Source organism: Lepisma saccharinum, chromosome 10 (assembly GCF_977018435.1).
Source record: "Lepisma saccharinum chromosome 10, izLepSacc3.1, whole genome shotgun sequence".
Taxonomy (NCBI): domain Eukaryota; kingdom Metazoa; phylum Arthropoda; class Insecta; order Zygentoma; family Lepismatidae; genus Lepisma; species Lepisma saccharinum.
The window spans coordinates 31,282,802-31,309,839 of record NC_139238.1 but is presented as its reverse complement, the minus strand read 5'-3'; the positions used below and the strand labels follow the sequence as shown (position 1 = coordinate 31,309,839).

At 38.3% G+C, this 27,038-nt stretch overlaps 1 protein-coding gene across 1 annotated transcript in view; it reads left to right on the top strand.

Moving 5' to 3' along the window:
• Positions 1–27,038, top strand: part of LOC145994304 (protein takeout-like) — a 36,317-nt gene extending 9,279 nt beyond the window's left edge. Inside the window, exons 2-6 of the mRNA XM_083130407.1 lie at positions 6,917–7,009; positions 7,432–7,579; positions 9,791–9,924; positions 17,874–18,023; positions 25,709–27,038. Of these exons, the coding sequence (XP_082986533.1) occupies positions 6,917–7,009; positions 7,432–7,579; positions 9,791–9,924; positions 17,874–18,023; positions 25,709–25,863 (680 nt within the window). The 3' untranslated portion in view covers positions 25,864–27,038. The remainder of the gene's footprint in view (positions 1–6,916; positions 7,010–7,431; positions 7,580–9,790; positions 9,925–17,873; positions 18,024–25,708) is intronic.

Below are 27,038 nucleotides of genomic sequence, written 5' to 3'. Positions count from 1 at the left end.
ATGTGTTTTCGTAAAATGTATCAGAGAAGCAATAATGACGCGAATATTAGAGAAATGTGGTCCGGAAACAAACTTTTGTTACGATAATGGTGAAACTGTAAAAGTGCTTTTGAGTGATGCGGGGAGGGAAAGAAAAGCGGTAAGAGTGTTTAACTTACCATTAGAATTAGATGATGACTGTGTGAAAGAAAAAATGACGGAATTTGGGAAGGTGGAATGTATAGACAAAGAAACGTGGTCAGAAAGCTTTAAATATCAAGTTTACAACGGGGTGAGAATAGTGAAAATGGAACTAAAAAAACCGATTCCGTCGTTCATTACAGTAAAATCTCATCAGTGCCATGTGATATACGACGGACAGCCGAGAACGTGCAGGGCGTGTGGAAAAGAAGGACACGATAGCTGGCAATGTGATAGTCGACAGATAACAACGCTTCGTGTGAATAAAAACCGAGAGAGAAATTATAGTGATATAATAGTGGAAAAGGGGAGTTCCTCGAACGTGAAAAATCAGTTTCAACCAGAGAATAATCTAAACAAGTCGGAAGGTCTACAAAAGGTGATAAAAGAACAAAAGCAAGAAAAGGGGATAAAGAATGTGCCAAGTGACGCCCGCCCGGTGGAAATGTTCCCACCGGTATATACGGAGACCACAAAGGAAGAACACAACCAGAAAATCTTACCGATGGACACAAAACAACCGGGAACTTCCCACCTAGACAAACAAGAGGAAAAAGGAAGTGAAGAAATGCAGGATGACCAGATGCAGGACGAAGGGAACTCAGTTGATCTTCCTCCCATCCGAGCTGCAAAGGACAACGTCCCAAAAGAGGACGACAAGGGACCATCGAAAGACTGTGAGCTGGAAAGTGAATTTAATACAGAAGAAGAAAGTGACGAAAGTGCCACTTCAGTGTCAAAGTGGAAAAAGTCTCAGCAGATGGGTGCAAAAAAACGGACGAAGAATACTTCGAAAGGTAGCGAGAACACAGTAGCGAAGAGGAGATCAGTGAGAGAGGTAGGAGGTATGAATAGAGTAATGAACAGAAGAAGTAAACCCTAAAAAGGGAAATTTCATTTCATATTTCATTTGTTATTTGTATATTTTTTTTCAACGTTATGAGGGACGATCGGAAAGTACTATTAACTGTGTGCTACATTATTCCTTTTTTAATGGTATATACTACTAGAATATGTACTATTAATATTAATGGAATCTTTTCGCCTGGAAAATGTAAAATGTTAGAAGAATTTGTACGGGTACACTCCATAGACGTATTGTTTTTGCAGGAAGTTTGTATGTGTGACTTTCCATCAATATATGGTTACGAAGCCATAGTTAATACTGGTATCAATGGCCGTGGGACAGCAACACTTGTTAGAAACGGCCTAACCATTAATAATGTAAAAAAGTTAGTAGATGGGAGAGGCATTAGCTTTCAAAGTACCAACTATACTTTTGTGAATATTTATGCCCCATCAGGCAATCAAAATAGACAGTCACGTGAACAATTTTACAATCAGGACATTTTATATTTGCTACCGTTAAATGAATCTAAAATAATACTTGGTGGTGATTTTAATCAGGTATTAAATCCCAGCGATTGTTTAGGAGCTTATCAAAAGAGTCCAGGCCTTGCAACATTAATTGAAGAATTGCATTTGAAAGATGTTTGGTTACAGAAGAGACAGGATATAATATTTACATATTTTAATAATAAATCTGGATCGAGAATCGATAGGTTATATACAAATAGAGATCAAATAAAAAATATAACATCCATAGAAGCATTGCCAGCGCCCTTTACTGATCATATGGCAGTAAAAATGGCAATTAACCTGGAAGAAACAAAACTAGTCAGGGGTCCTTCATATTGGAAGCTAAATATACAGTTATTAGAGCTTCCACATATCAATGAAATATTTTCACAAAAATGGGTCGAATGGTGTAAACAACAAAAGCATTACAGTAATCATAATGACTGGTGGGTTCGATATGTAAAACCAAAATTAAAAACTTTTTTCTGCTGGTATGGAAAAGAAAATGCAAAAGACAGAAACGGATTGATCAACTTTTATTACCAGTGTTTACACGAGGCATGTCAAGGGAGAGATGTAACCAAAAATTACCAAGCCATACAGCAGTATAAAGCCAAAATCTTAACACTCCAGAGGCAACAAATGGAAGGCATAACAATAAGAACCAATTCCAAGAATTTAATTCAAGATGAGAGAACTTCGATGTATCACTATGTACAGATGCAAAAACAACAAAAAACACTCATGATAAACAATCTTGTGGATTCAGGTGGAGAATCGCATGTGAGTCAGCCAGGAATCATGCAAACATTTTATGACTATTATGGGGAGCTTTATCAAACCGGGGAGGGGGAATCAGAAGCAAGAGAGACAATACTGAATTCTCTAACTAATGGTTTGCAAGAAGAGGATAGACAACTTTTAGATACTGAAGTAACAATAGAAGAAGTATATGAAGCGTTACAAACATGCAACCTTAAAGGAGCACCAGGAAAAGATGGTATTGGTTACAAGTTTTATTTGCAGTTTTTTGAGATTATAAAATATGAACTAATCAAAATCATACAAGATGCCTTTAAAAATGGAAAAGTTTTACAAAATGAAGGCATTATCATATTGATACCGAAAAAACCACACGCAAAACAAGTAGACGACTACAGACCAATAACATTACTAAATTGTGACTATAAAATAATGGCAAAGATCTTAGCAAATAGGTTAAAGTTAATTTTACCACGGATACTCAGCGAGAAACAAACATGCATTGGCAAAAAGCATAACATATTCAGTGCAGTTGGAGGGATTCGCGATCTGATATCCTATTATCTGGTGCAGAAACTTGACGCATGTGTGCTTGCTTTTGATTTCAAAAAAGCGTTTGATTTAGTGTCGCATGACTACCTGTTTGAGGTGCTAAAGGCATATAGATTCAGTGATAAATTTATTAATACTTTGAAAGGTTTCTATCAACAGGCAACATCTCGGATAATGGTCAATGGATTCCTGTCGTCCACAATAAATATAACAAGATCAATTCGGCAAGGATGTCCACTAAGTATGCTCTTGTTTGCTTTAACCCTGGATCCTTTGCTGCAATATACCAGGAAAACTACTCCAGACGAGATACACGCATTTAAGGAAAACCAAGTGTTTGCTTTTGCAGATGATCTATCCGCTTGTATCACCACAAACGAGCAAATGCAAAAAATGATGGCAGCGATACATATATACTGCCGTGCTAGTGGGGCCAAAATAAATATGGAAAAATCAAAGGCGCTACCCTTTGGCACATGGGATCAAAAATATCCAGATATAGGGATCCCATATGTACAGGAAATTAAAATATTAGGAATAATTTTTCACAGGGACGAGGAACAAATGTTAGAATCCAATTGGCAAAAGATAGCGAGAGACATTCGCATACAATGTTATAAAATGCGAAGCAGACAGTTGAACATGATGCAACGAGTGTGGTTTTTGCAAACATATATGTTTAGTAAATTAAACTATACGGCCCAAGTGATCCCAATCAATCAAAAATACCTCAGAATAATGAATTCAGCAATTGGTTGGTTTATGTGGTATGGCCATTTTTTTCGAATACCACTATCCAATCTATGGCAAATGAAACTAAAAGGAGGATTGGAGCTCACAAATATTGAGATCAAATGCAAATCCCTATTCCTGGCAAGGTCCTATACGCTCTATGGCATTGAAGATTCCATTACATCATTATGGATACAGTTATGGACGGAGGAATTTCCACCCCAAAATCCGCCAGATCTACGGAGATTAAAAAAAGGACCGTTATATCTCCGAAGTTTGATGCAAGAATTCAGTTATGTGATGCTTCCGCCAAAAGGTGAAGATATAAAACTATCTCAATACTTGTATACACTGTTTCACAAACAGTTGCAGATACCGACTCACCGCATTGAAAAACATTTTCCCAATAACAGATGGCAAAATATTTGGAAAAATTTAAATAAGAAATTTCTGGATACATCAGTGTATAGTGTTTGGTACAATGTAATACATGATATTATACCAACTAATGAACGCCTACATAATATCAATAGACTAACAACTAATAAATGCCACATATGTGGAGAGATAGACACCACTGAACATAGAATAGTAACATGTAATGGAGTACAAGAAATTTGGGAATGCCTAACGACATATCTAGGACAAATATGTCGAACAGCACCCCAGTACTTTCAACCGTCGATGTGTACAAGACCAGATTTCAAATATTTTCCAGAAAAGAAAAACAATGCAGTAATTTGGTTATTAGCTAATACAATATATTATGTATTTTGTAAAAAGTATGAGAGCAATAGCATTTTGTTCACACAGTATTTAAAAAGAACCAGATGGAAAATGCTACAATATCCAAAAATGTATGAGTATTTTGGAAACTACCTCAGTGTTCTTTAGACTACAATAATTGTATATTTGTGGTGTGAAAGTGTAAACAGGTATTTAATGTATGAAGAAATGTATATTTGTATTACAGGTACAACTGCATGTTTACGCCAAAAATCTTGTATCAGAGAGCAAAAATGGGCCTCTTACTATATTAATTACTATGTTAAAAATTCTATACAATACTTTTAACAGAATTTATGTAAGAAAGCAGATCTATTTTGTATATATGCTGATAAAATAAAAGTTTGTTAAAAAAAAAAAAAAAAAGTGGTTAGCACATCGCGCTGCGACGCCAAGGGTCCCGGGTTCGAATCCCGGTCGGGCTTGGTTGTTTGTGAATGTCCATTCATCAATTTCATCATTTCAGTACTCATCCCCATCTTCGCAAATTAGCCAAGAGGCACAAAACGCGAAGTAAAATAAAGTAAATCAATCAATCAAATCAATCTTTCTACCCTTTATACATTTTGCATACACGCAAGGTTCACATTTAGATTGATTGTATTTCATTTTGATTAACACATCATGTATTTTCTGATTCCAAGCTCGGCTTGCTTGTTTTAGACCATACAAACTCTTTTTGAGTAGACATACTCTATTATCAACCTGATAACCTTGTGGTTGACTCATATAAATTGTCTCATTTAAATTACCATTCAGAAACGCAGTACTTATATCAATATGCTCTATGTCCATATTGTGTTCCACACCAATAGCAAATAAATGTCTGAGAGTAGAGTGTCTTACAACATGTGCAAACGTCTCTTCATAATCGATACCGTATCGTTGCGTAGAGCCCCGTGCTACTAATCTAGCTTTGTATCTATTTATGTCTCCATTTACATCTGTTCTTGCTTTATATACCCATTTACATTTAACTACACTCTGGTACTTTGGACGATCTACTAATTCCCAAACTTCATTTTTCAAGAGTGATTTATATTCATCATTCATCGCTCTCTTCCATTTAGAATTTTCTTTGCATGTTGTGGCATCTGCAAAACTTACAGGTTCTTCAAAACCCATAAAAGATATGTCGGACAAATCATAATCCCCGTCCAAATTGGCAATTGCTAATTTCTAATAGGTCTACCATTTCCTTCTTCTACATTTTGAGGTAAATTACTATCTACCTTCGAACATTCAGCAGTTTCTGAATTTGTTACCTTTGGAGTTACTTTTGATAAATCAGTGACATTACTATCAACAAATAAGGTGTCGAACCCGGGGCCCCTTGATTACAAGGCGACGACGCTACCACTGCGCCATCGGAAAGGCACCATTTATCTACTTTGAATCTACAGTGATAGACAGCTTGTCCCGAACAGTTTTTCCCTGAAACACATCTGATATCGATATAATTATGTTTTAAATCATTACTCTTTTTTTATTATTATTGTTGTAGTCATTTAGGCTAATAGAAATGATGAAGATGAATAATGATTGGGTGAAAGTGAAAAAGGCGAAAGGTGTATATCTTGCATTGAGCAATGAACGCACTCGGCCACTGAAGTGGCAAATTTTCGTCATGTATTTTGAAACATGCTCCTAATTCAGAAAAAATGATGTACATTTGACAAACAGTTAGGAATAGTAAGGACACTGTTCGTCCACAAGGTCAACACACACGCGCAAGGAATCGAAGGATTTTCAAACTAGAGCATTGCTAACGTTGTCGCCTTGTTATCAAGGGGCTCCGGGTTCAATCCCAGTGGAGGCACATTGCATAGATGTTCGGATACAACTTTTTACCTGTGCAGACCCGAGTTGTCTAACTCATCAGAAAGTGAGCTTAAACTTTCAGACAAAGAGTTGGAAGAATGACCTTGAAGGAGCCAGTCACCGTACAGATTTAAGTATGAGGTCGAAAAACAAACCAGTTTGTTGTCGTCGCCATATCATAATATTAATCCATTAAAACTTTATAGTTTACTTTCCAAGTTTTAACTGACCAGTTCTTAATTTTTCAATATTTTTACTGACCATGTTATGTATGTTCAAAACTCATAGTTCTGATAACAGCAACACCAATTACATTAGTGATTGATTAAATACATTTTTTTTAGAAACGATTCATACACTAGTAGTACAACAATAAATCAGATGTAAATACCAAATGAACATGAAACGAACCCATTAGAAACTAGCACTGAATAACACATTCTCAGTCACAGTATAATTAATCAGAATTGTACAGTGAGATGCGTAAGTATTGCTCTGCAAATTATTCCTATTTTCATTAATTTTTCTCTTGTATCCAAGTATTTAAATTACTGAATTTGTACTGCCAGTCCAGAAGTTGTCAGCAGCTTGTTTGGCTTGGCAATACTTATGAATCCAACTGTACACTCCCAGTGTATATGGTTATAGTATTGTTGTGTTAGTAATAATATTCCTAAAAACTGAATTCGCATGTATCATGTAAATAATATTTTATTAATTCCAGCGAAATACATTACAATATGTAAGCACGATGACCCAGAATTGAATGAATGTGTGCGCAACTCGGCACAACAGCTGTTCCAGAATATTCAAGGAGGTATGTAACGTTTTTCATTCTTCAAATACCCCTTTCTATTCATGGTGAAATACATAACAGGTTAAGCCATTACTAGTAGAGAACTTGGATTAGTTTCTGAAGAATGACGTCGTGGGAAGGAAGGAGAATAACCAAAGAGTATTTGTTCTGCTAAAAAGAACAACATATTGAAGTGTTGTGTGGTCACGATTATCCAAGTATATGATAGTCTGTGGTTCTAGTAATATTTTTTTTTAAAAAAATTGAAGAAAAGTTATTTCAGTTTTCACTACGAAAGTTCAGTCTAATATCTAAAAAAAAAAAAAGCGTGATTTCCTCATTTGTGTAGTCTGTGTCATTTGAAGTTTGAATTTACCTAATTCAAAATACATATAAGACTTTTTCTAAGAAATGTGTTTGAATTTTCATCCTCGGTTCTTTAGGGATGAAGGAGTTCGAAATTCCATCCACTGAGCCACTTCGAATCCCGAAAATAGTTGTTGAGCAAGGGCAAGGCAATGGAAGGCTTGTACTCACTTTCTCTGATGCCAAGTTGTATGGTATTAATCGCCTAAAAGTGACCAATGTGCGGTAAGTAATATTACACACACTTTAATAAATTGATTTTTATAGCCTAAATCATGTTTGGAGTGCTGAATTTCGAGCCGTATACTATTCTCTGTCCGTTGTGAGAACGATATCAATGTAAACAAATGCACGTGATGAAGATATACCACTCAGCGTAGCTGCGATATTAATGTTGTAGGGCCTTGTAATATGAGCTTTAGAGCTACCACCAATATATGTATGCATGGGTAAATTAGGACCAGAACTAGCACATAGGAAGGGAACGATTGTTTACATTAACTTTGTTCTTACAGCGAATGGAGAATAGATAAAAGTTGAGCAGCAGACGGGCTTCCGACAAAATAACATTATGTTCCTCCAGCGAGTATCGAACCCGGGACCCTTTGAATACAAGGGGACGACGTTGCCACTATTTCGTTATTGTTACCAAGAACTCGTCTACAGGAGTATGAGGATTACATTTGAGTATTAACTTCATTTAAGTATAGAGTACAATTAAGAATTTCGCATAGCATTTGTTGCTGGTTAATTGATTATTTTTTTCATAGTGTTCTTTCAGGAATAGGCTTAAGTCTCTTTGGACACTGCACTGTTCGTTGGGGAATATACGAGGGTTGGGATATAAGTCACGACAACATTTTTTTTCGCGAGTCGGCAACGAAAATTTGAAATATGCAAATGTAAGGGGGCAGTGTATGGTACTGTGGAATGTATGAACAATTCAGATCATGTGTACTAGGTGTGGGATAGGGAAGAGTGCAAAACATTCTTAAAGATAACATCGTGCCACATGTGTTTATGTCAGAAAGCATTCAAGCTTTACAGGAACAAAAGAGGGTAATACTACGGTAGGATACTATTCCCCAACAGATTCCACCAGATCCCTGTGACATTCTCTGGCATTGCTCTCCACAAGAAGGGTCATTTTGATACACGAAAACTGCTCACTCCGTGCGACGGAGGTTAACTCAACAGTGAATTACCACTGTCCCGATAAACGTTCATCACACTGCCATATAGTGAGAGTTGTTCACATACTACAGGTTTCACGTTCCCCGGGAAACTTCATCACATTGTGGTACCACCGTTTAACTTTGAGAAGAAAATATAGTGGCCACGACTTATGCCCCAGCCCTCGTATATAATAAATACTGAGCGATCATCCATTGCACTGCACGTTGTTTCGTTGGAGGAACAAATGTTGAATTTTGGGAACACTATGTCTGTTTATGTGAACTTAGCTATTGATGTGAGGCCATTTTGCTTCGACCCTGCGTTAACCTATGGGCTAAAGAGCCAGGCACTTTACAGAAGAAGCAGTTTGGCAATGATTACGAATTGGATTCATCTGTCCGCTATCACTATTACCCAGTGGACTACGTCATACCAAAAAGATTGTCCGGCACTCGAGAAGGGTGTTTGGCTGTTAGTTTGCCCATACCCGTGTCCAGAATTTTATTTCCTGAGGGGCTCATTCTGTATCAGCAGAGACGTAGCCAGAAATACTTGTAGAGGGCGCCAGGCCATTGATAAAACTTAATTATTAGAAAAAATAATGACAATAATAATTCTAACCATTTTACACTAACAACTATTATACAGTAAGTTATTATAAATAAAAAAATAATCCAACTTTATTATTATTGTTATTATATGAATAGATAGACATTTCTACACGATCTACCGTATGAGTGAACTGTTGTCCATTGTTTTTCTTTCATTTCGTAGAATTGGTGTACTGAAATGCTGTAGTTAGGCTATTGTATTTTGTTATTAAGTTTTAAACATTCAGTTCAAAAAAGAGCTTTAAAAGTTACTGGTAAATTTTACTCATAAACTTTATATTGTGTGACCTCTCACAAAGAAAACTATAAATTTTGGGAGCTGTGGATCCATTTATTATTTGGACTAAATGGCAGAATATTAATGTATAAACTGGTTCCTCTATTAAACACTAAACGTTTTCGATCTAATGTTTAATCTTGCTAAGGAAGTGACATTAATTACAGCTATACACTATTTAAATTAGATATTTGTAGTATTTCGTGTGTGTGTGATTGCGCGCGCGCCCTTCAGATTAGAAGACTGTTACTTAATAATTTCTTTCAAGAGTTTTTTTCTTTCTGTTCCTCCCTTGCCGTTCTGGCCAACCCCGTGCAACCTCTAACGAAAATCCTATGACGTCACCAATGAACTTTTCATTTCCTACCACAGAAACGACCCTGATGAATATTCTTTGGACGCTAGAGCAACTGTTGACGCCTTGAGTGTAATTTCCGATTATGACATCAAAGGACGGCTCCTGCTTTTGCCTATCACAGGAAATGGTTACAGCAATATTACCTACCGTGAGTATGAACAAGTTTGGTTTTTTTAGGGATTTTCCGCTGCAGGAGGTTGGAAACACTGTTGAATGTTGCATGGACGTTCCTTAAGAAGTATGCAGTAGGTGGTCGACTGTGTTGAGTGTTCGGCTCACGATCTCGCCTTCCGTGGTTCTTTTATCTAGTGGCGGGGGCGCGGGACATTTTTCTATAACTGCAACTGTTTTGTTTAATATTTTCTGTTAGTTTTATGCATCTCAAGTGATTGTTTTATTTTAGGCATCATTCTATGTTATTTAAGAAATTTTTGTCAGCCTTTGGACAGGGGCGATAGTTCAATTTTAGGCAAGGAAGTAATCGTCTTTTTAGATTAGATTTAGCCTTAAGTTAATTGATTTAATTGATTATTTGTTTCAGATTTATACATGGCGATGGCAATCAGTTAAATTTAGTCGTCAAAGGAAGCGCTTACCATTTAGTGTGTCGTTAATTGATGTTATCTTTACACGCCGCGAAGGTGATCACCTTTTTTTAAGTCAGTTATTCTTATTGGCAATTTATTTTAGAAATTCCGAGGGTGATCACTTAATTTTGGACAGAAAAGTGACTTCATTGTAATTTTATTTTATGCTGATTGAAACTTATTTATTAGATTTAGTAAGCCGACATCCCTGGTGGAGTGGTTCAGGAGTCACGGGTTCGAATCACAGCCTTGGGTGTGAATGTCGTGAGTGTCCTTTCAATAATTTCATCATATCATTCATCCTCATCTTCGCAATTAGCCAAAAAGAATGGCAGAAAAGCGAACTAAAATAAACCAAATCAATCAATCAATTAGATTTAGTAGTCTCGTAGGAGGGGTCATCGCCCCTCCTCAGAATCCACCCATGAACCAATTACCGTTGGAATCGTGAGGTTTATTTAAACCAATCCTGTGACTTATCCACGTACCCCAAAATTTCCTCATCGCCTCTCAAAAAGGCACAATTTATAGTCATTTTTGTTGTACATTTGCAGCTTCAACCTCCTAAATACGAACTTGCATCCAGAAATAGGAATTTCAGGAATTAAACTAATTTTTTTCCTTCTTAAAGTAACGTGGATTAAACAGTACACATCAAGGGCGGCTGCATATAATTTTTATCTCTGTTAAGAGCTGCCTGAGAAATGCTCCACAAATTGAAACACAATTATCTCAGATTAGTTAGTATACCAGTTGATATCCTTTGGATGCAAGGATCTACGTGTTACAATAGAAATAACCCCTTTACCTTAGAAACATTCTACTTCAATTCCTGCGTAATGTTGCCCACGAGACGAGACATGTCTCGTCTCGTGTCCCATCTCGGAGACGAGACACGAGACGGGACAAGCTTTCCAATATTCGAGACGAGGCACGGAACGGGACGAGACGGCTCGTGAAAAGTCTCGTCTCGTCTCGAAAGTCTCGAAAAAAAATACAAACAAAATAATTAAATCAGTTGCGAATATTTATTTACTAGGAATAAAGTATTATATTTGGAAACTCAAATCAGCGTCTATTACATTAAAAAAAATGGCTATCTTATTTAGTTTTTATACTCTTCTGAAATCCAGTATTACTTCCATTTTTCAATGTATTCAAGCTTAGTAATTTTAAGCTGTAATAGTACTCCAGATACAAGTACTTTGCTAAAATACCGGCTCCGATATCTATCTGTAAAAATATTGTGAGAGAAAACTATTCTCGATAATTTCTTTGAATGGAAAATTTATGAAAAATATTGTAAACCTTATAAAAATTACGAAAATTGGAGGCTTTGTTTGCCTTTCCATAGTAATGAAATTTATTATTTGTTTATCCTTAAAACAGCTTAAATATATTTAACGCCTTTAAAGTAAAAACTACTGCTATAACGCGTAAACTACAGTGAGACATACAATAGTTGTTATCGTCACAACACAATTGAAGACTAAAATTGGTAAACGCTATAAGTGCCACAATAATTCAAACACCGTTTTCCACGTTAGACTGTGAAATGTTCCATGCTTTATAATGTGGTAGCCCTCTAAGTAGTTCAAGGGGCGTGTAAAGAGGTCACTAGTGTGCACATTCTTACGGGCTGATGTGCGGAATGATGCGATTTCCCAACACTTTCGCTTTTGGCACTTACAACGTTCACCACTATTAGTCCTCAATTATTCACACACAAGGAATATGGAATATTCCACATTAAATCGTGCCATCTAAGGAACGGACCCAAAGAAATTTCTGTAGTCTTCTCATGGAAGTAAGTGATTTTTGACATGTGACTTTCCTTGCTGTTTGTAATGTTTCCCCAACCAAAACCCCTCGCGGTCAATAACCATATTATCTAGGTATCTTTCAACATATAACTTTATATTAAGCATTCTGTCTGTTTAAATATGAAATTTCTCAGCGGAGGGAAAATTCCCTCCCTTCAAAATATTCGGCGAAACGGGAATTCCCCTTTCGCCGAAATATTTACTTGGATGGGAAACATGATAAAATGCGGCGAAACGGGATTCGGCAAAACGTGAAGACACGGAAACTTAAAATGGAGCAAGAGAACACCTGAATTCTGTGAGGAAATGTAATCAATTTGTGGCATAGGCTAACTTCCCTGGGTGATCGTTATCCTCTCCTGCTTGTCGCGGCGCTTCGACACGAAAGATTGCATTTATTACTGTTGGTTTCTTTCGCAAGCGACACTTCTCGCTTCTCGCCTGTCGCGTGTTGTTTGTCGCATAGTTCAGACCGAAGTATGAAGTGACCAGACCAAAGCAACAGCCTATGTCACTTGGAAACGAACCAATAATAAATACTACCTTCCGAACCGAAGTAGCACGACGAGCTGCACGTGTCGCTGGGAAAAGCTATTTTCTATCACTGCGCATATCAACATCTCATTTCTAATTAATTTCTTGCATCGGTTAAGCATTCTCTTATTTCTCCAAATTTCTGGGTGTTCCAATGTTTCTTCGATTCTTTAGCAAGCTCTTTCGAGATATTTCTGTAAGATTCCCCCTCGCAGAACCTAATTCGCCACACGATGCCCGTAACGAATTTGGCCAGACTATAGCCTCGTGTTGCAGGTATCTTTACTTGCAAAATCCTGAAATTTCCTCAACAACTGCCACCCCAAGGGCTTCCTTCCATTCATCCTTGCGCCAAACGATGTGGAGTTAGCCACTAACTGCCATTGTTTACTGTAGGTCCTCTTCCAGCCTTATTGGGGACAATCGTCATAAAATTCTCGCCAGCACAACCAGTTCATTCATTGCGACCCCTCTTCTCAAAATCAACAGCTCCATCCTTAGTACTGGTTGCAAACTCCAAAGATTTCGCACCAGAAACCTGGTAATAGATACTCTGCGTTGACCAGGCACGTATCTAGAAATATGTTCGGGGGGCGGGGTCCGAACCAAGTGTCTCAGGAATAATAATAATAATAATAATAATAATAATAATAATAATAATAATAATGTTGTTTAAATTAAAATAATTTTATATAATTAAATTAATACTAATTACAATACATAAATTAATATTATATTATTACTACACGATTAGGTAAAAAAACTATAATAATAGAGATATAACAGCGCATATTCATTACGCAGCTTACCTGTAGTTAAGATCAGAATAATTTACATAAAAACAAGTGTCCTGGCAATGAAATTAATGTCAAATAGATGAATAATTGAATATTTATCGAATAACAAAAAATTATCTTAAATGTAGTTGGAGAAATGTAAGTTTCTGATTAAAGTTTTATGCATAATATGTAGTAGTGTACATAAATCATCTTTGTAATGTCATTCAAAGCCGTATGGTCCCAATATAATCCTTGTCTTCTAAAAAGTTCAGAAGAAATGAACAACCATCGATTATGCAACAAATGCTAATATTTTAATTACTTAATTTTTAGTACTTGGTAAGTTTTTCGGGGGTACGGACCCCTGGGCCACCCTAAATACATCCTAGGTGTCCTTCAAACCCCTTTAATCCCAATATAATCCTTGTCTTCCAATAAGTTCAGAGGAAATTATACAACAAATGCTAAACGAGTATATTTTTGTTATTTAATTTTCACACTTAATAAGTATTTTGGGGGGGTGAGGGTCCAGACCCTTAAATACGTCCTTTTCGTTCTTCAAAGCCCTATGATCCTAATACAGTAAAAACTGAATATCTCGGAACCTCTATAAGAAGGAAACCTGTAAATATGGGGGAGAAAAAAGTCCCCAGAACGGACCGATTTTATACCTGAAAATGACCTGCTTAAGGCAGAAACCTCGAAACGGAACACCATTTAAAGACCAACGTGATGTCTTTATTCTCAGTAAGACGGACATTTCTTCCTTTATTTTTTTTCGCTCGCAAGAAAACAATGCAATACTGTTAGTGGAACACGCCTCTGTTGCCAATCGCTTATCGGTAAGCGTATTTACAAACCCTATAGTGCTGCAGAACCAGATGTATATAAAGATTTCTTATTGGCTGTGTGCACCGGAAGTGTTTATGTTCCGTGCCCATTGTTCCTTGCTTCTTCATTTCCAGCAAAAGTATGGAAATATAAGCCTTGTGATTATATAGTAATAAAGTTTGTAATCAGATTGTCGAAATTATGTTAAGAAATATACATTTATATAATAAAATATAATGTTTAAAATGCTATACGTTGGATATATATAATTTTCTCCATAGTCATTGGTAGTGACAATGTTTGTACTCATGTGACTTTAAATAGAAAAATCATTCACTTCAAGAAGAGTTCCGAATTCTGTCCTCTAAAACATTAATTTAAATAATTTTGCTAAAAAATGAACCTTAGTGTAAATGGGTTTCTTATCTAGTTGGGATGGATATCTGAAATCTACCCTGTTAATGTGAACCCTGCCATCTAGCGTTAACTTGAAGAAACGCTGCATTAACTTCCGGAATGGCAGCCAATCAGTAGCCAAATATCGCTGGAGGTTCTGCAGTACTATAGGGTTTGTAAATACGCTATCGGTAACATTGTCGATATGAAAGAATGCGCTACAATACTCATAGCTGTTACGATTCCGTTTCTTTCTTTCATCTCTTACCCTCTTTCTCCACCTTTCTTTGTCTATTTCTCCTCTGTTCTTTCGTCATCTTTCTATTTTTCTTGTTATCTCTCTTTGTTTCTTTCTTTTTCTTCACTTTTATCTCAATCTTTCTTCACATCTCTTATTCCATCTTTCAATCTTTCTCTTTCCCTCTATGCACATCGCGCTACGATGCCAGGGGTCCCGGGTTCGAATCCTGGCATGGGCATGGATGTTTGTGAGTGTCCATTTTACTTCGCTTTTTGTGAAACTCTTGGCTAATTTGCGAAGATTGGGATGAGTGATGATATGATGAAATTGATGATGCATGCATTAGTACTCTACATTATAAGTAATGCGAAATGTAAATATGTATTTCCATTATTTCCTGCAGCGCTCTATACTGTATTTAAAGTCAAGCCTGTATAAGAAGGAAAACTGTGTAGATGGGAAATTTTGCTCGAACCATCATATTCCGGGATAGACAGGTTTTACTGTATAATCCCTGTCTTCCAATAAGTTCAGAGGAAATCATACGACAAATGGTAAACGAGTATATTTTCATTATTTAATTTTTAGTACTTGATGAATATTTCGGGGGGTCCGGACCCCCATAAATACGTCCTTGGCATTGACGTAAAGCATCTATATTGTCTGAAGTCAAAGGAGTAAAAAGCGACATGTAAGAGGCAAGAAGCGACGCCTGCCACTTGGAAATGAACCCTCAGTAATAAATATAACCTGCAGAACCAAGGGTAATAGTGTAATAACGAGCGAGACGTGTCGCTTGTCGCTTTCGTGTCGCTCGGACTTGCTCGTTTTCTACAGATCTAGTGCATCGTGTCACCTCTATCCGTTGGTAGCGCATGTGTGGGGAAGCCTGCTTATAGACTAAAGTAGCTTGTGTCGTTTGTCGCTTGTCACTTCAGTGCGAAACCCTCATATCGCTCGGGGATTCCATCAATCGAACGCAAGCTTGCGCGGCGTCTCATGCCGCTACGGTGTGCAATGCTGCTGTTGATGGGCTTGTTTCCAAGCAGCATGTGTCGCTTCAGTTTGAACTCTCCCTTACATGAAACCTTGCAACCGAAGCGACGCAACATACTGTTCGGGGTCGATTGTCGCTTGCGTGTTGTACGAATTATACCGTTTTCTGAATACCATGCGTCATGCTGCCTCGAACTGTGAATGCTTGCTAATAAACTGAAGTTGCCTGTGTCACGTGTGAAATACCATACCATGTCGCTTGTCACTTCTCTCTGAACGCTCTCTCAAGGGAGCTCGCAGACCAAAGCAACAAGCGACACGCGACAGTCGAGAAGCGACAAGCAACCGCTTGGAAACGAACCCTCAGTAAATGTGACCTCCCGAACCGAAGTAACACAAGGTGTACATGTTCCTTGTCGCTGAAACTTAATGTCGTGCATAGTGTAGCCTCGGTCTGTTAGTTGGTAGTGCATATGGGGTGAATATTTGCCTATATACGGAAGGGGCTCCTGTTGATTGTAACTTCGGTGCAAACTCCACGTGCGGCTTGTCGTCTGTCGCTTGTTGCTTTGGTCTGAAAGCTCCCTTAGTGTACGATGGATAAAAGAGTTGATTGAAGGCAGAAAATCAACAAGGTAGATTTCATTCTCTATCTAGCTATTGGTAATCAACAAACATTATATTCAATATTAATGTCCTTATGGTTAACGAACCATATTTATTCTCACTATACACTGATCAAAATATTTTAAGGTTTTACCCACTTTCGGGAATAATATTTTGTGATGTATCACAGTTTTAACTTTTGTTGGCATAATATTCTGCATTACTTTTACGAGACAAAACGAAACGGAACAAGACGAGACGGGACGAGACAGACCAAAGTCTTGTCTCGTCTCGTCTCCTGGGCAACACTACGTGACCGTGCGACTTATGTCTGCATCGGAGCATTCCCGATTTTTACCTCAGTTACGAACTACACGCTACTGTATGGCCGACTGCACGAAACACATCGGCAGCGCACATAGTTCGTAATTTTTCCTGCAGTTGTCTCTGCAAATTGCTGCCTCGTAGCGTCCTCTCGCGGGAATTCTACAAACTACTTACGGGCGAGAGTTGACAATATTGTGTTTTAACATCATAAAGTTGGCAAATTAGTCAACTCAGTGAGAGCTTCAAATGGTAGGCAGGGTGGGCAGACACTTCCCGGTAAACCCGATAAGCATTAAGTAACATACACATTCATTTCGTCCAACAATTGATTGATTTGGTTCATTTTCCATTGCTTTTCTGCCACTCTTGGCTAATTGCGTAGATGAGGAAGAGTGACGACATGTTGAAATTGATGAAGGGACACTCAAAGAACACCCATTCCGAGGTCGCGATTCAAACACATGGTGTTGTAGCGCGCAGTGGTAACCACTGTGCCACGGAGGCAGGCTATTTCGTCACACAAGTATATTTCCCGAGGATATACAGTTGCCATTGAATCTACTGAAATTTTCGATTTTCCGAGAATTGTTTTGCATTTTGCAACTTATACATTAGTCATTTTCTAATATACAGAGTATATGGAATGGGGATATAGCAGTAACCAATACAAAAAAGTATCTTACAAGTGTTTCGTGAGAAAAAAGTCTATGTCCATGACAAAATTTAAACCACGCATACGTTATCATGAAGACGTTGAAAAACAGAATGGAAATAATTATATTACCGTATTAAATATCAATATGAAATTATTAAGTTGTGATGTGATAAAGTAACGCGATGATAAAAATATTCGAAGTCGAGTAACGCTTTGTTTGATGAGTGTCTTAATTTCAAATAGTTTTAATGTGAAGTACTTCTTTTAACATTCTCAAAAGACTATTCTACATATTGTGAAATAATCATTCTCTTCTTTTCAGTGAACAGTAACGTCACATTAAGCTTAAGAGGTAAGCCGTATGAAGAAAGCGGGAAAACCTACATGAAGATAAAGGAATTCAAAGTCAAGGTCTACCCAAGGTCAGGAAGAATTCGGCTGGATAACTTATTCAACGGCAACAAGCAATTAGGTAACAATTTGAAAGTTATTATTTTTTCCTAATCGATAATTTAAACTAATTCATTCTGGAGAACACCTCTGGTAGCGATCCGTCTCCTCGAGCAGCGAAAACTCAACTGACACATCCTCCCAGGGGCTGTGCCAAGGGGGCGGCGCCAGGGGGTGCTTGCGCGCCCCTTAATTCTCTTCCGCACCCCCTTCAGCACCCCTACGTTCGACTGAAATCACTAACATTATTATGTAATATTATGTCATGTCGTCATATTGAGCACCGAATGATGGGTACTGAAGTAAGATCGTTGTTATTATTGTATGCAACAGGCAAGCACTGAAAGAGGTGCCGATTCTTTTCTGTACTGGCGACAGCCTCTGTAAAGATCAGCTGCCTTTTCTTTTCTTTCGTCAGCATTGTTGTTATGGATTTTTCTTCTTTTGTTTCTTCAAGTCAAGTGGTCTGTTCGTGGTGTTTGATAATTGCCTATCTATAGCTTAATGTGAGTTACGTTTTTTTTCTTTTTTGCATTGTTGATAAACTGTTTGTTTTCCGCCTACTTGTTCTTCCTTACACTGGAGCAAAAATTTCAGCCACTTATAAGGTATCACCAGGTCGTGCTCGGGAAATTATTTAATGCGAGTTGTAACATGAAGGGTAGTTTTCTTCTTAATATCTTAAATCGTCTACTTTACCATACTGATAGAGCACTTATTTCGGGAGAAATGAGATAAGGTCAGATGGTGTTTTACTGTTTACTGAGCTAAACAAATAAGAGTAGGAGGAGAAGGGTAGGTGGCTGAGGGATGCGCCAGCACTTACCTCTGCTTCCTGGCGGCGGCACTGGCTGCTACTATCAATGATCCACCAACTAATTACAACTGAAATAAACCCTGGTGACAGGGCACTCTTCACTTAAATAGTAGTCAGTTCCGCTGTACTTTGCAACCTCCGTTTCCTGTTGAATTCTCCTCTGCAAGTCGGAGCATTCCAGGAGACGGAGGAAACCGGACGAGAAGTACAGTCTTAGAAAAAAATACCTGGGCCACGGGACGTAGAATTTCGTAACGTCTTAAAGCCTGTTGTTTATGCAACCCAAATAACAAAATATTCGCTTAAGTTTGCCTGGTGATTCCGAGTTCTCGGGAAGGATTGAGCTTTGATAGCATGAGTCACATGACTCGTGCCCCAGCCACAACAAACAGCTGGGTGCTACGATGCCTCCAGAAGAAAATTTCAGGAACTGGTTTCTTGACAAGAGCTACTCGTAAGGAAATACTATTCTTTCAAGTGATATTAGAGTCATTGTCAAGAAGGTTCGCTTAAATGATGGTTCTCATCACAGACCACATGCCACACGTTAATTGTTTAAGTCCAGTTCATGCACTGGACCTACAGATTAAAATGGGATCCGAACCAAATGCGTCTCTATTTGGTATTGAATTCGGAAGCCTTTCATTACATGGCGAAGACGTTACCCCTACGACATCAGAGGCGCAATGGAACCCCTTGAGAAAGAGATAAGCGAAAATTGCTACGTGACAAACCATATTTGCCCGTAAATTTTAAAAATAAGACAATATTTTTACTGACAGTTTCGAACCGTGGGAGTCCCGGGTTCGATACCCGGTGGAGGCACAAGTGGTTCGGATCCCACTTTAAACTGTAGGTCCAGTCCCGATTAGCCTTACTGCGCATAAAGTGGACTTAAAACACCAAATCAAACCAAACCAAATCGAACCGTGGGAGAGGCATATATTTTTTTGTACCATCGTCCATTTCACGAGTTTATAATTCTTCCTCACCGACTCGAGTAACGCGAGTGGTAGAAGAAAAGCGAAGTAAAATAACTGAAACAGAAATAAAAGGAAAAAGCGAAATAAATTTTATTCATAATATTCTGCGGTCACTTGAGTTGTATTCACGGGATGCTATCTTTAAAGAAAGCCGTGGTCTCTTCCTTGTCTTTTTCGCTTCCTTTGTGCTCTTGCTTCCCCCTGTCACGATTGGTCTAAAACTAATTAATGCGACGTTAATTAAACAATCCAAACAACGAAACAATGCACAATCAACTGCACAAAACAACATTCCAAATGTTTTCGAATCGGAAAACAATTGAGATGCTGTAAAATGACTTAAGATGCAGTAATAAAGTGGGAATTCGGTACCGTATAGAATTAAATCGGTAGAGATGTTCGATTTGATTGGATGTTTGTTATTTAGATTTGCTATTCTTTCACTTTTGGCAAATAGCGACGATGAAGATGAGTGATGCTATGATGAAATTGATGAAGGGACACTCACCAAGGACACCCACGCCCAAGTCGAGATTCTAACCAGGGACCCATGCCATCGTAGCGCGCTGTGCTAACCTCTCCTCCATGGAGTGGACATTATACCATATTTTGTGTGCTCAATTGGGATCAATCAATGGAATGAATAGGCATATTATATGATTAAAAAATTCATATCATAATACCACGTCATATTATTCGGCACGAAGTAACATCAGAGACATTCAATCTTGCATTTTTGCCTTTCAACTAATTCTTTGAATTCAGGTTAATCACAACAATAAGATAAATTATGAAGCAAATGATAGTGAATGTGGGATATTATTACGAATTACCTGACAGAAACAACATTAAGCAGGCTCGGTGGTCAAGCTCATTAAGTGATTGACATTCGATATCGTCGCCAAAGTTCCCGGGTTTGAGTACCGTCCTTGTCGGGGGTGTTTGACTATTTCGTCATCAATTTCATGTAATGGTCACTCGTCCTTATCGTCGCGATCATCGAACAGGGAATAAAAATTATAAAAATAAATACGATGGAAGAGTACTTATTTCATCTCTCACGAAATCTCCTACAAAACCGGAATATATAAAATACATGTATATTCATTCACATACATTTTCGATTTCTATATTTAACTAATCGAGACCGAGAACGGGAGAGCAATTTTCAATTCGACAAACCGAGAGACGGAGACACTGTCAAGTCTCGTTTCTTCTTGGCACCTCCGTAATCGAGTTGTTCTGTTTGTCATTGGCTTTGTATTGGCAATTATTGTCATTATTCTTCCCCTGCAGGTAAACCATAACGATGAATTATGATGAAATGAAGCAGATAAAAGGGCAAGAACAAGAAAGTCATGCCTGTTCGGGACTCCAACCCAGAACCTTATGTAACGAGATTTGAAATTCTGGAGAAGGCGTCCGTGTTTCGCTTGGTTTTCTCTTTCCTCTACTTCTCTTATATTATCATACATGTATAATAAAAATGGATCTCATACGATATGTTGCGATTCATAATTGTGCTGGTTAGATGCTACAGATGTGAACTCCAACCTGCAATATATTATTCCCTTTTGTTTCGTATCTGGTTGAACATGAAATTTTCTTACACTGTGACAATTTCTTTCTTAGTTTTGGTTTGGTGCACAGATATGCTAATCTGGACTCGACCTTCAGTTTAAAGTGGGATACTAACCACTATGTGCATCCACCGTGTATCAAACCCGGGATCCACTGATTACAAGGCGACGACGTTATCACTACGCCATCGAGGAGGCCCCATGACAAAATGTTATTCACTCGATCTCTACCATAATTTATTTCAGCATTTACATTTTCGTTTTCTTCTTCTTTTTTCCTTTTGTTAACTACTCTTATACAACTCTTTTTGCGTCTTCGAATTTCTTCTTGTTTCAGGAAAAAATAATACATGCAGGCTGTATAAAAATCCCCCGTTCAAATAGATAAAACGTTCACTCTCGAGAACTAATTTACATGTTTATCACTAACGTAACCATTAGGAAGGAAACTATTGAAATGTTAACTGATATAACTGCAGATGAAACAATACTTACAGCCACTGACGAAATATCTATTCTTGTGTAGCCTCACAGACAACAAGTATCTGGTGAGTCATTCACTCTTGCTGACTACGGGCGAAGGTCACTGAACTAAAGGGTGGTGGCAAGCAAGCAGGCTTCTGCTCTACCAAAGACGAGGTCACGTGTTCCAGTTATCAATGGCGTACGAAATAAGGAGGAACACAGCTATCTGACGTATGTTTTGGTCCCGCCATTGCACGTAGAACACTTTATCATCGTGGCCTTGAAGTTCCCTCAGGGCACTCCTACGTAAAGGCTTCTCAGCTAGAAGGATATCTTCCCCATTGAGTGGAGGAAAAGTGGGTGCGTATAGAGGTCCTTCAACTTTCGTATTCTTTTTCATTTCAGAACCCGTGCTGTATCGTCGACTTAATCCAATCTATCCGATGTAGGTTTTAGGTTCTGTTTCTGTTCGGTTATTTCACGTTGTCTTCCTGCCTATGTTATTCGCGACGAAGGTTCTGGATTCGATAATCTGGACAATAACGGGATTGTGTTGGTTGCTTGATTTGGTGTCTTAATCCACTTTATGTCCTGTTAGGCTAATCGTGAATGGACCTACAGTTTAAAGGGGGATCCGAACCACTATGTTCCTCCACCGAGTATAGAACCCGGGATCCCTTAATTACAAGGCGCCCACGATCCCACTGCGCCATCGGGGATTGTGTTCGAAACGAATGAATCAAATTTGAGTGATATGATATGCAACCATTGGAAGACTATTGAAAGAAAAGCTATGGGAACCTGCCAGTTTTTCTACTGCAGACAGGAAACCATAAACATGGAAGAGAAGCTTATATTCTATGAAATCTGACGCTCTGTGCTCGAATACTGGCTAAATATAATCCATAGAGGCATAGCAACGTTAAACAACCTCTTATATGATACATATAGGTTTAAAAAGGTCGAAATACAAAGATTGTGTGCGCCTCACTGATGGCGTAGTGGAAGGCCTTGTAATCAAGGGGTCTGGGGTACGATACCAGGTGATTGCACATAGTGGTTCGGATCCCACTTTAAACTGTATGCACTTCAGATTAGTCTATCTGTGCCGGTGACTCAGTCGGTAACGCGTCTGACTACCATGCTATAGGGCCCGGGTTCGATTCCCGGCCGGTTCAAGCCCGGGAACTTTTCTAACGTTGGAAGCGGCCCCAGCGCCCACCCAGCGTCGAATGACATGGGTACCTGGGGGAAACCCTGGGGGTAAAGGCGGTCAGGAGCGTGATGCTGATCACATCACCCCCACTCACGAACGAATCAAGAAAGTGTGGGGCGTTACCCCCACACCCCCCATACGCCTTCATGGCGTAGCGCCAAGCACAGGTGAGAACTTTACATTTTTTTTTTTTTTTTGCATAAAGTGGACTTACAACAAAATTTAAACTTGCGATAAAGATTATGATAAGGTATTAAAGAACTGGGTCTAACACATTTTTTTATTTTTTATTGTTTACCAATGACATTGTTAACTAATATTCTTAATTTCAGTTTCAAGATGAAATCGGCTACGAAATAAAAGGAGTGGGTTCATATTTCTGTTACGAAATTCCACTTTTGTAGTAGACCTGTGCCACACTAAGTTGTGACAATAAACAAATCTGAGACACTTTCAAAGTATTAAATTGCTATCTACGTATTTGGGAAAAATCTTTCAATATAATACTTTTTTTGGACGCGTCAAATCATAGTATTTAATTCCTGTTTTAGCAGCTTTAAGAAACCTGGTTTTTTTTGGGGGGGTTACAAATGCCCTTTCTGCTCCCGTCAAGTTACGCCTATGACAAACAGGAATTCAAAGTAAAAGACTGCCCCAACTAAATCGGGAGACACGTCTGATAGATTTACAATTGGGAAAATCATAATTAAGCGTGTAGTTGAAAACAACCTATTTTCATATATTGCATGCAGCTCTGCTTTTTCTGCAATGTGGATCAAGAACTGGGGACGTGGAGAAGCACAACACTCCACGTAACCAATAGTCACGTGACCCTCTTTGCTTTCCTGTCATGTTGACCTTCGCCTTTAACACATTTCTCGGTGTTAAGACAGGCAAAATCACCCGATCATCGAAGGGTGCAATATGTGTTGCCTACCCTCCTGCATTACTTGCTCCTATTAAAGCCTTATGGGGAAGAACTTTTTTCCATGACTGTACACCAGGAAGCAAACGTTCTGCACCCGCATCCCTAGCCATCTACAATATGTTCTGTGTATTTGTTCCACGTAACATGTCCAGTAAACGTACCATTTCAAGGTTTTTCAATAACTGTTAGGAAGAAGCCCAATGTTCACGAAGAAATTTTACAGTTCGTTGTTGGGGATAGTGCGGCAGAAGGGATTTTAAAGATGACACAGTTGCTGTGCTCTTCGCGTTTTGTCTTGTGGCAGACGGAAGGTATAATGTACTATGAACACCTGCATTGATTACATTGAAAAAGTTCAAAAACTGTGTTTTTAAGGGCAGGATGATTTTATTTTGTATTTCACTGCATAGTTCAATAAGACTGCAACGTGTATCTGAATGTTTACACTGTAAGGCCACTTTCTTGGAGTATTAGACTTAATACATATCATCGTGGACGTCCAGGGGGAGGGCAAGGGGGCAGCATCCCTGGAAAATGAATGTCAATCTAAAGTTATATATTTCATACATATATATTTTGCTTTCAGTTAGTATTTTTTGTTAATCAGTGGCGGCTATTAGGGATGCAGTTGCCCCCGCTTTTTGTTGAGAGACGGGTATGGAATGAGCGTTGAAATCGAGAGGGGACGAGGACAGTTGGCGAGGATACGAGACAGAGTAAAGATCACGGATGGTGAGAGAATAAAAGTGGGGACGATTATTGGACAATGGTGCGTGAACAGAGTGAATTCTGACAGTTAGGTCAGACATGTGATAATTGAGAGGACAAGTGTTGAAATAACCTTCATCTAATTGTGAGGCAAGTAAGATCCTTTTCTAGACTAATCCCTATCGGTTCAGTCATGGAGAGTACAGAAATCCAATTATTGTAAATGTGAATTACTTTGCTATAACTTTGAATGTAACCTCTTGCATATATCACATTAAGGCCAAACGAGTGATAACCATCTGAAAGATGGATGATGAATAACTACACCACCCAATACAATCTAAAGGTATCCAGGTCGATCCCAACGCAGTAATAACATTGCGTTACGCTATGAGATAGGATCGCCCTCGAAGGGCAATCCACTTTATTTATTTCAGAAAATACACAAACTGTTACGAAGTGACAAGTCTTAAACACAATATGGGCCAGATGACATACACTTCGACGCAGGTTAAATAATGCTATGGACTTGTCGGTCTGAAGCACCGTAAATCTAGGATAACACACAAGGAAACATAAAAAGGCTGCATAAAATTCGTAAAAATTGGTTGTTCAGGTATGTTCTAATGTGTTCTGTTATGTTTCGTAACAGGACGGGAACATTTCTTTTCTTGCACAATTTAAATTCGGCCCAAGTTGCGTATTATTTAGTTTCAATACGAAATTTGGACCGCATTTAAACTTATCCGGAAAAAAATATTCTTGCACCAAATTTAAATATGATACTTTACAGATAAAAAGGTCCTTTAGGGTTCATAATCCATTTACGCTTGCTGATTTTCTCTCCTGGACCGGAATGAATTTATTTAAAATTCCTGGACCTTCAACAGCCCTGCGTTGAAATGGTGAGGAATATTGTCAACAATAAATGTTAACTTGTTACTTCGTGTCTTTAATGTTATACAAGCAAGCTTTAGAATTAACGTTTTGACTTTTGTGCTTATTTTCAGGTGAAACAATGAATACTTTTCTAAATGAGAACTTTTTAGAGGTAATTAAGGAACTTGGACCAACTGTAGAGGAAGCTCTAAGTTCACTCTTTAGCGACCTGGGTGCTAGAATTTACAACAAGGTGCCCTACAATGAGCTCTACCCAACATCGTAGATTTCCAATACAAGACACTCAAACGACTAAGAAGCCCCATCTGTTCGCTTACAGTCATGAAGTTTCTAGTTCGCCGCTTCCGCCACTAGCGCACTGCGGTCGCTTCAGTTTACGGATTCACCTGTGTGAATCACAACTACATACTGTGAGATTATTTCGATTTTAATGGCGGCTATTGCTAGGAGCATGATATTCAACCCCTGTACTGTGTCTGTCAAGTTATTATTATTTTAAATTGTTGCGTTGTTCACAATGTTGTGCACTTTTGTAGTTTAAAACAATCTCTTATGATAGATCTGAGCTTGAAAACATGGTACATTGAAGTTATCGTGTTGTCTTCAACAAAACCTATCTTTACCCCAACAAGTTAGGTGTTCGAGTTAATGTAAGGAAAGTACTCTCTTCAAGGAAACTGTGACGAAAAGTAATAATTTCCCTTGTAACATCTATACTTTGTTTAGGGAAGCTGATTGATTGATTGATTTAGTTTATTTTACTTCGCGTTTTGTGCCTCTTGGCTAATTTACAAAGATGGGGATGAGTGATGGAATGATGAAATTGATGAATGGACATTCACAAACAACCAAGCCCGAGCGGGATTCGAACCCGGTACCCCTGGCGTCGCAGCGCGATGTGCTAACCACTCGACCACAGGGTCCGGCATGTTTAGGGAAGTAGTGATAAGAGGAACGAAAAGTAAGTTTGAAAAGTGTTTTCCTCGCCTTGTCAAATTATCTAGTAATTACTACGTAAGTAACTGGAAATGTGCTACTTTCTGTAAGGAATAACTGCAGTTGAATAGTTTTTTCATCAAACATATTGAGTTATTTTCTAAATTGTGAACTATGTCAAAAATATTGTCGAAGTTTGTTTTAAGTCCAGTGTTTGCACAGATAGGCTAATTGGGACTGCGACTACAGTTTAAAGTGGGATTCGGACCACTATGTGAGAACGAACAAAGGACCCCTGGAGAATTATGTTACTATTTTCAAACATAATTAAATATAATTCATTTTATAAGTAGTGAGTATGAACTTGGGAATCAGTTACTTCCTCTCGACTAAGTAACTAAGTACCATTTCATTTAAGAACTATGCTACCAATTAGGTAGCTGGGTGCACTTGGGCTACATATTCAGAATAAGTCCTAAATGACTACTTATAATAATGCTACAA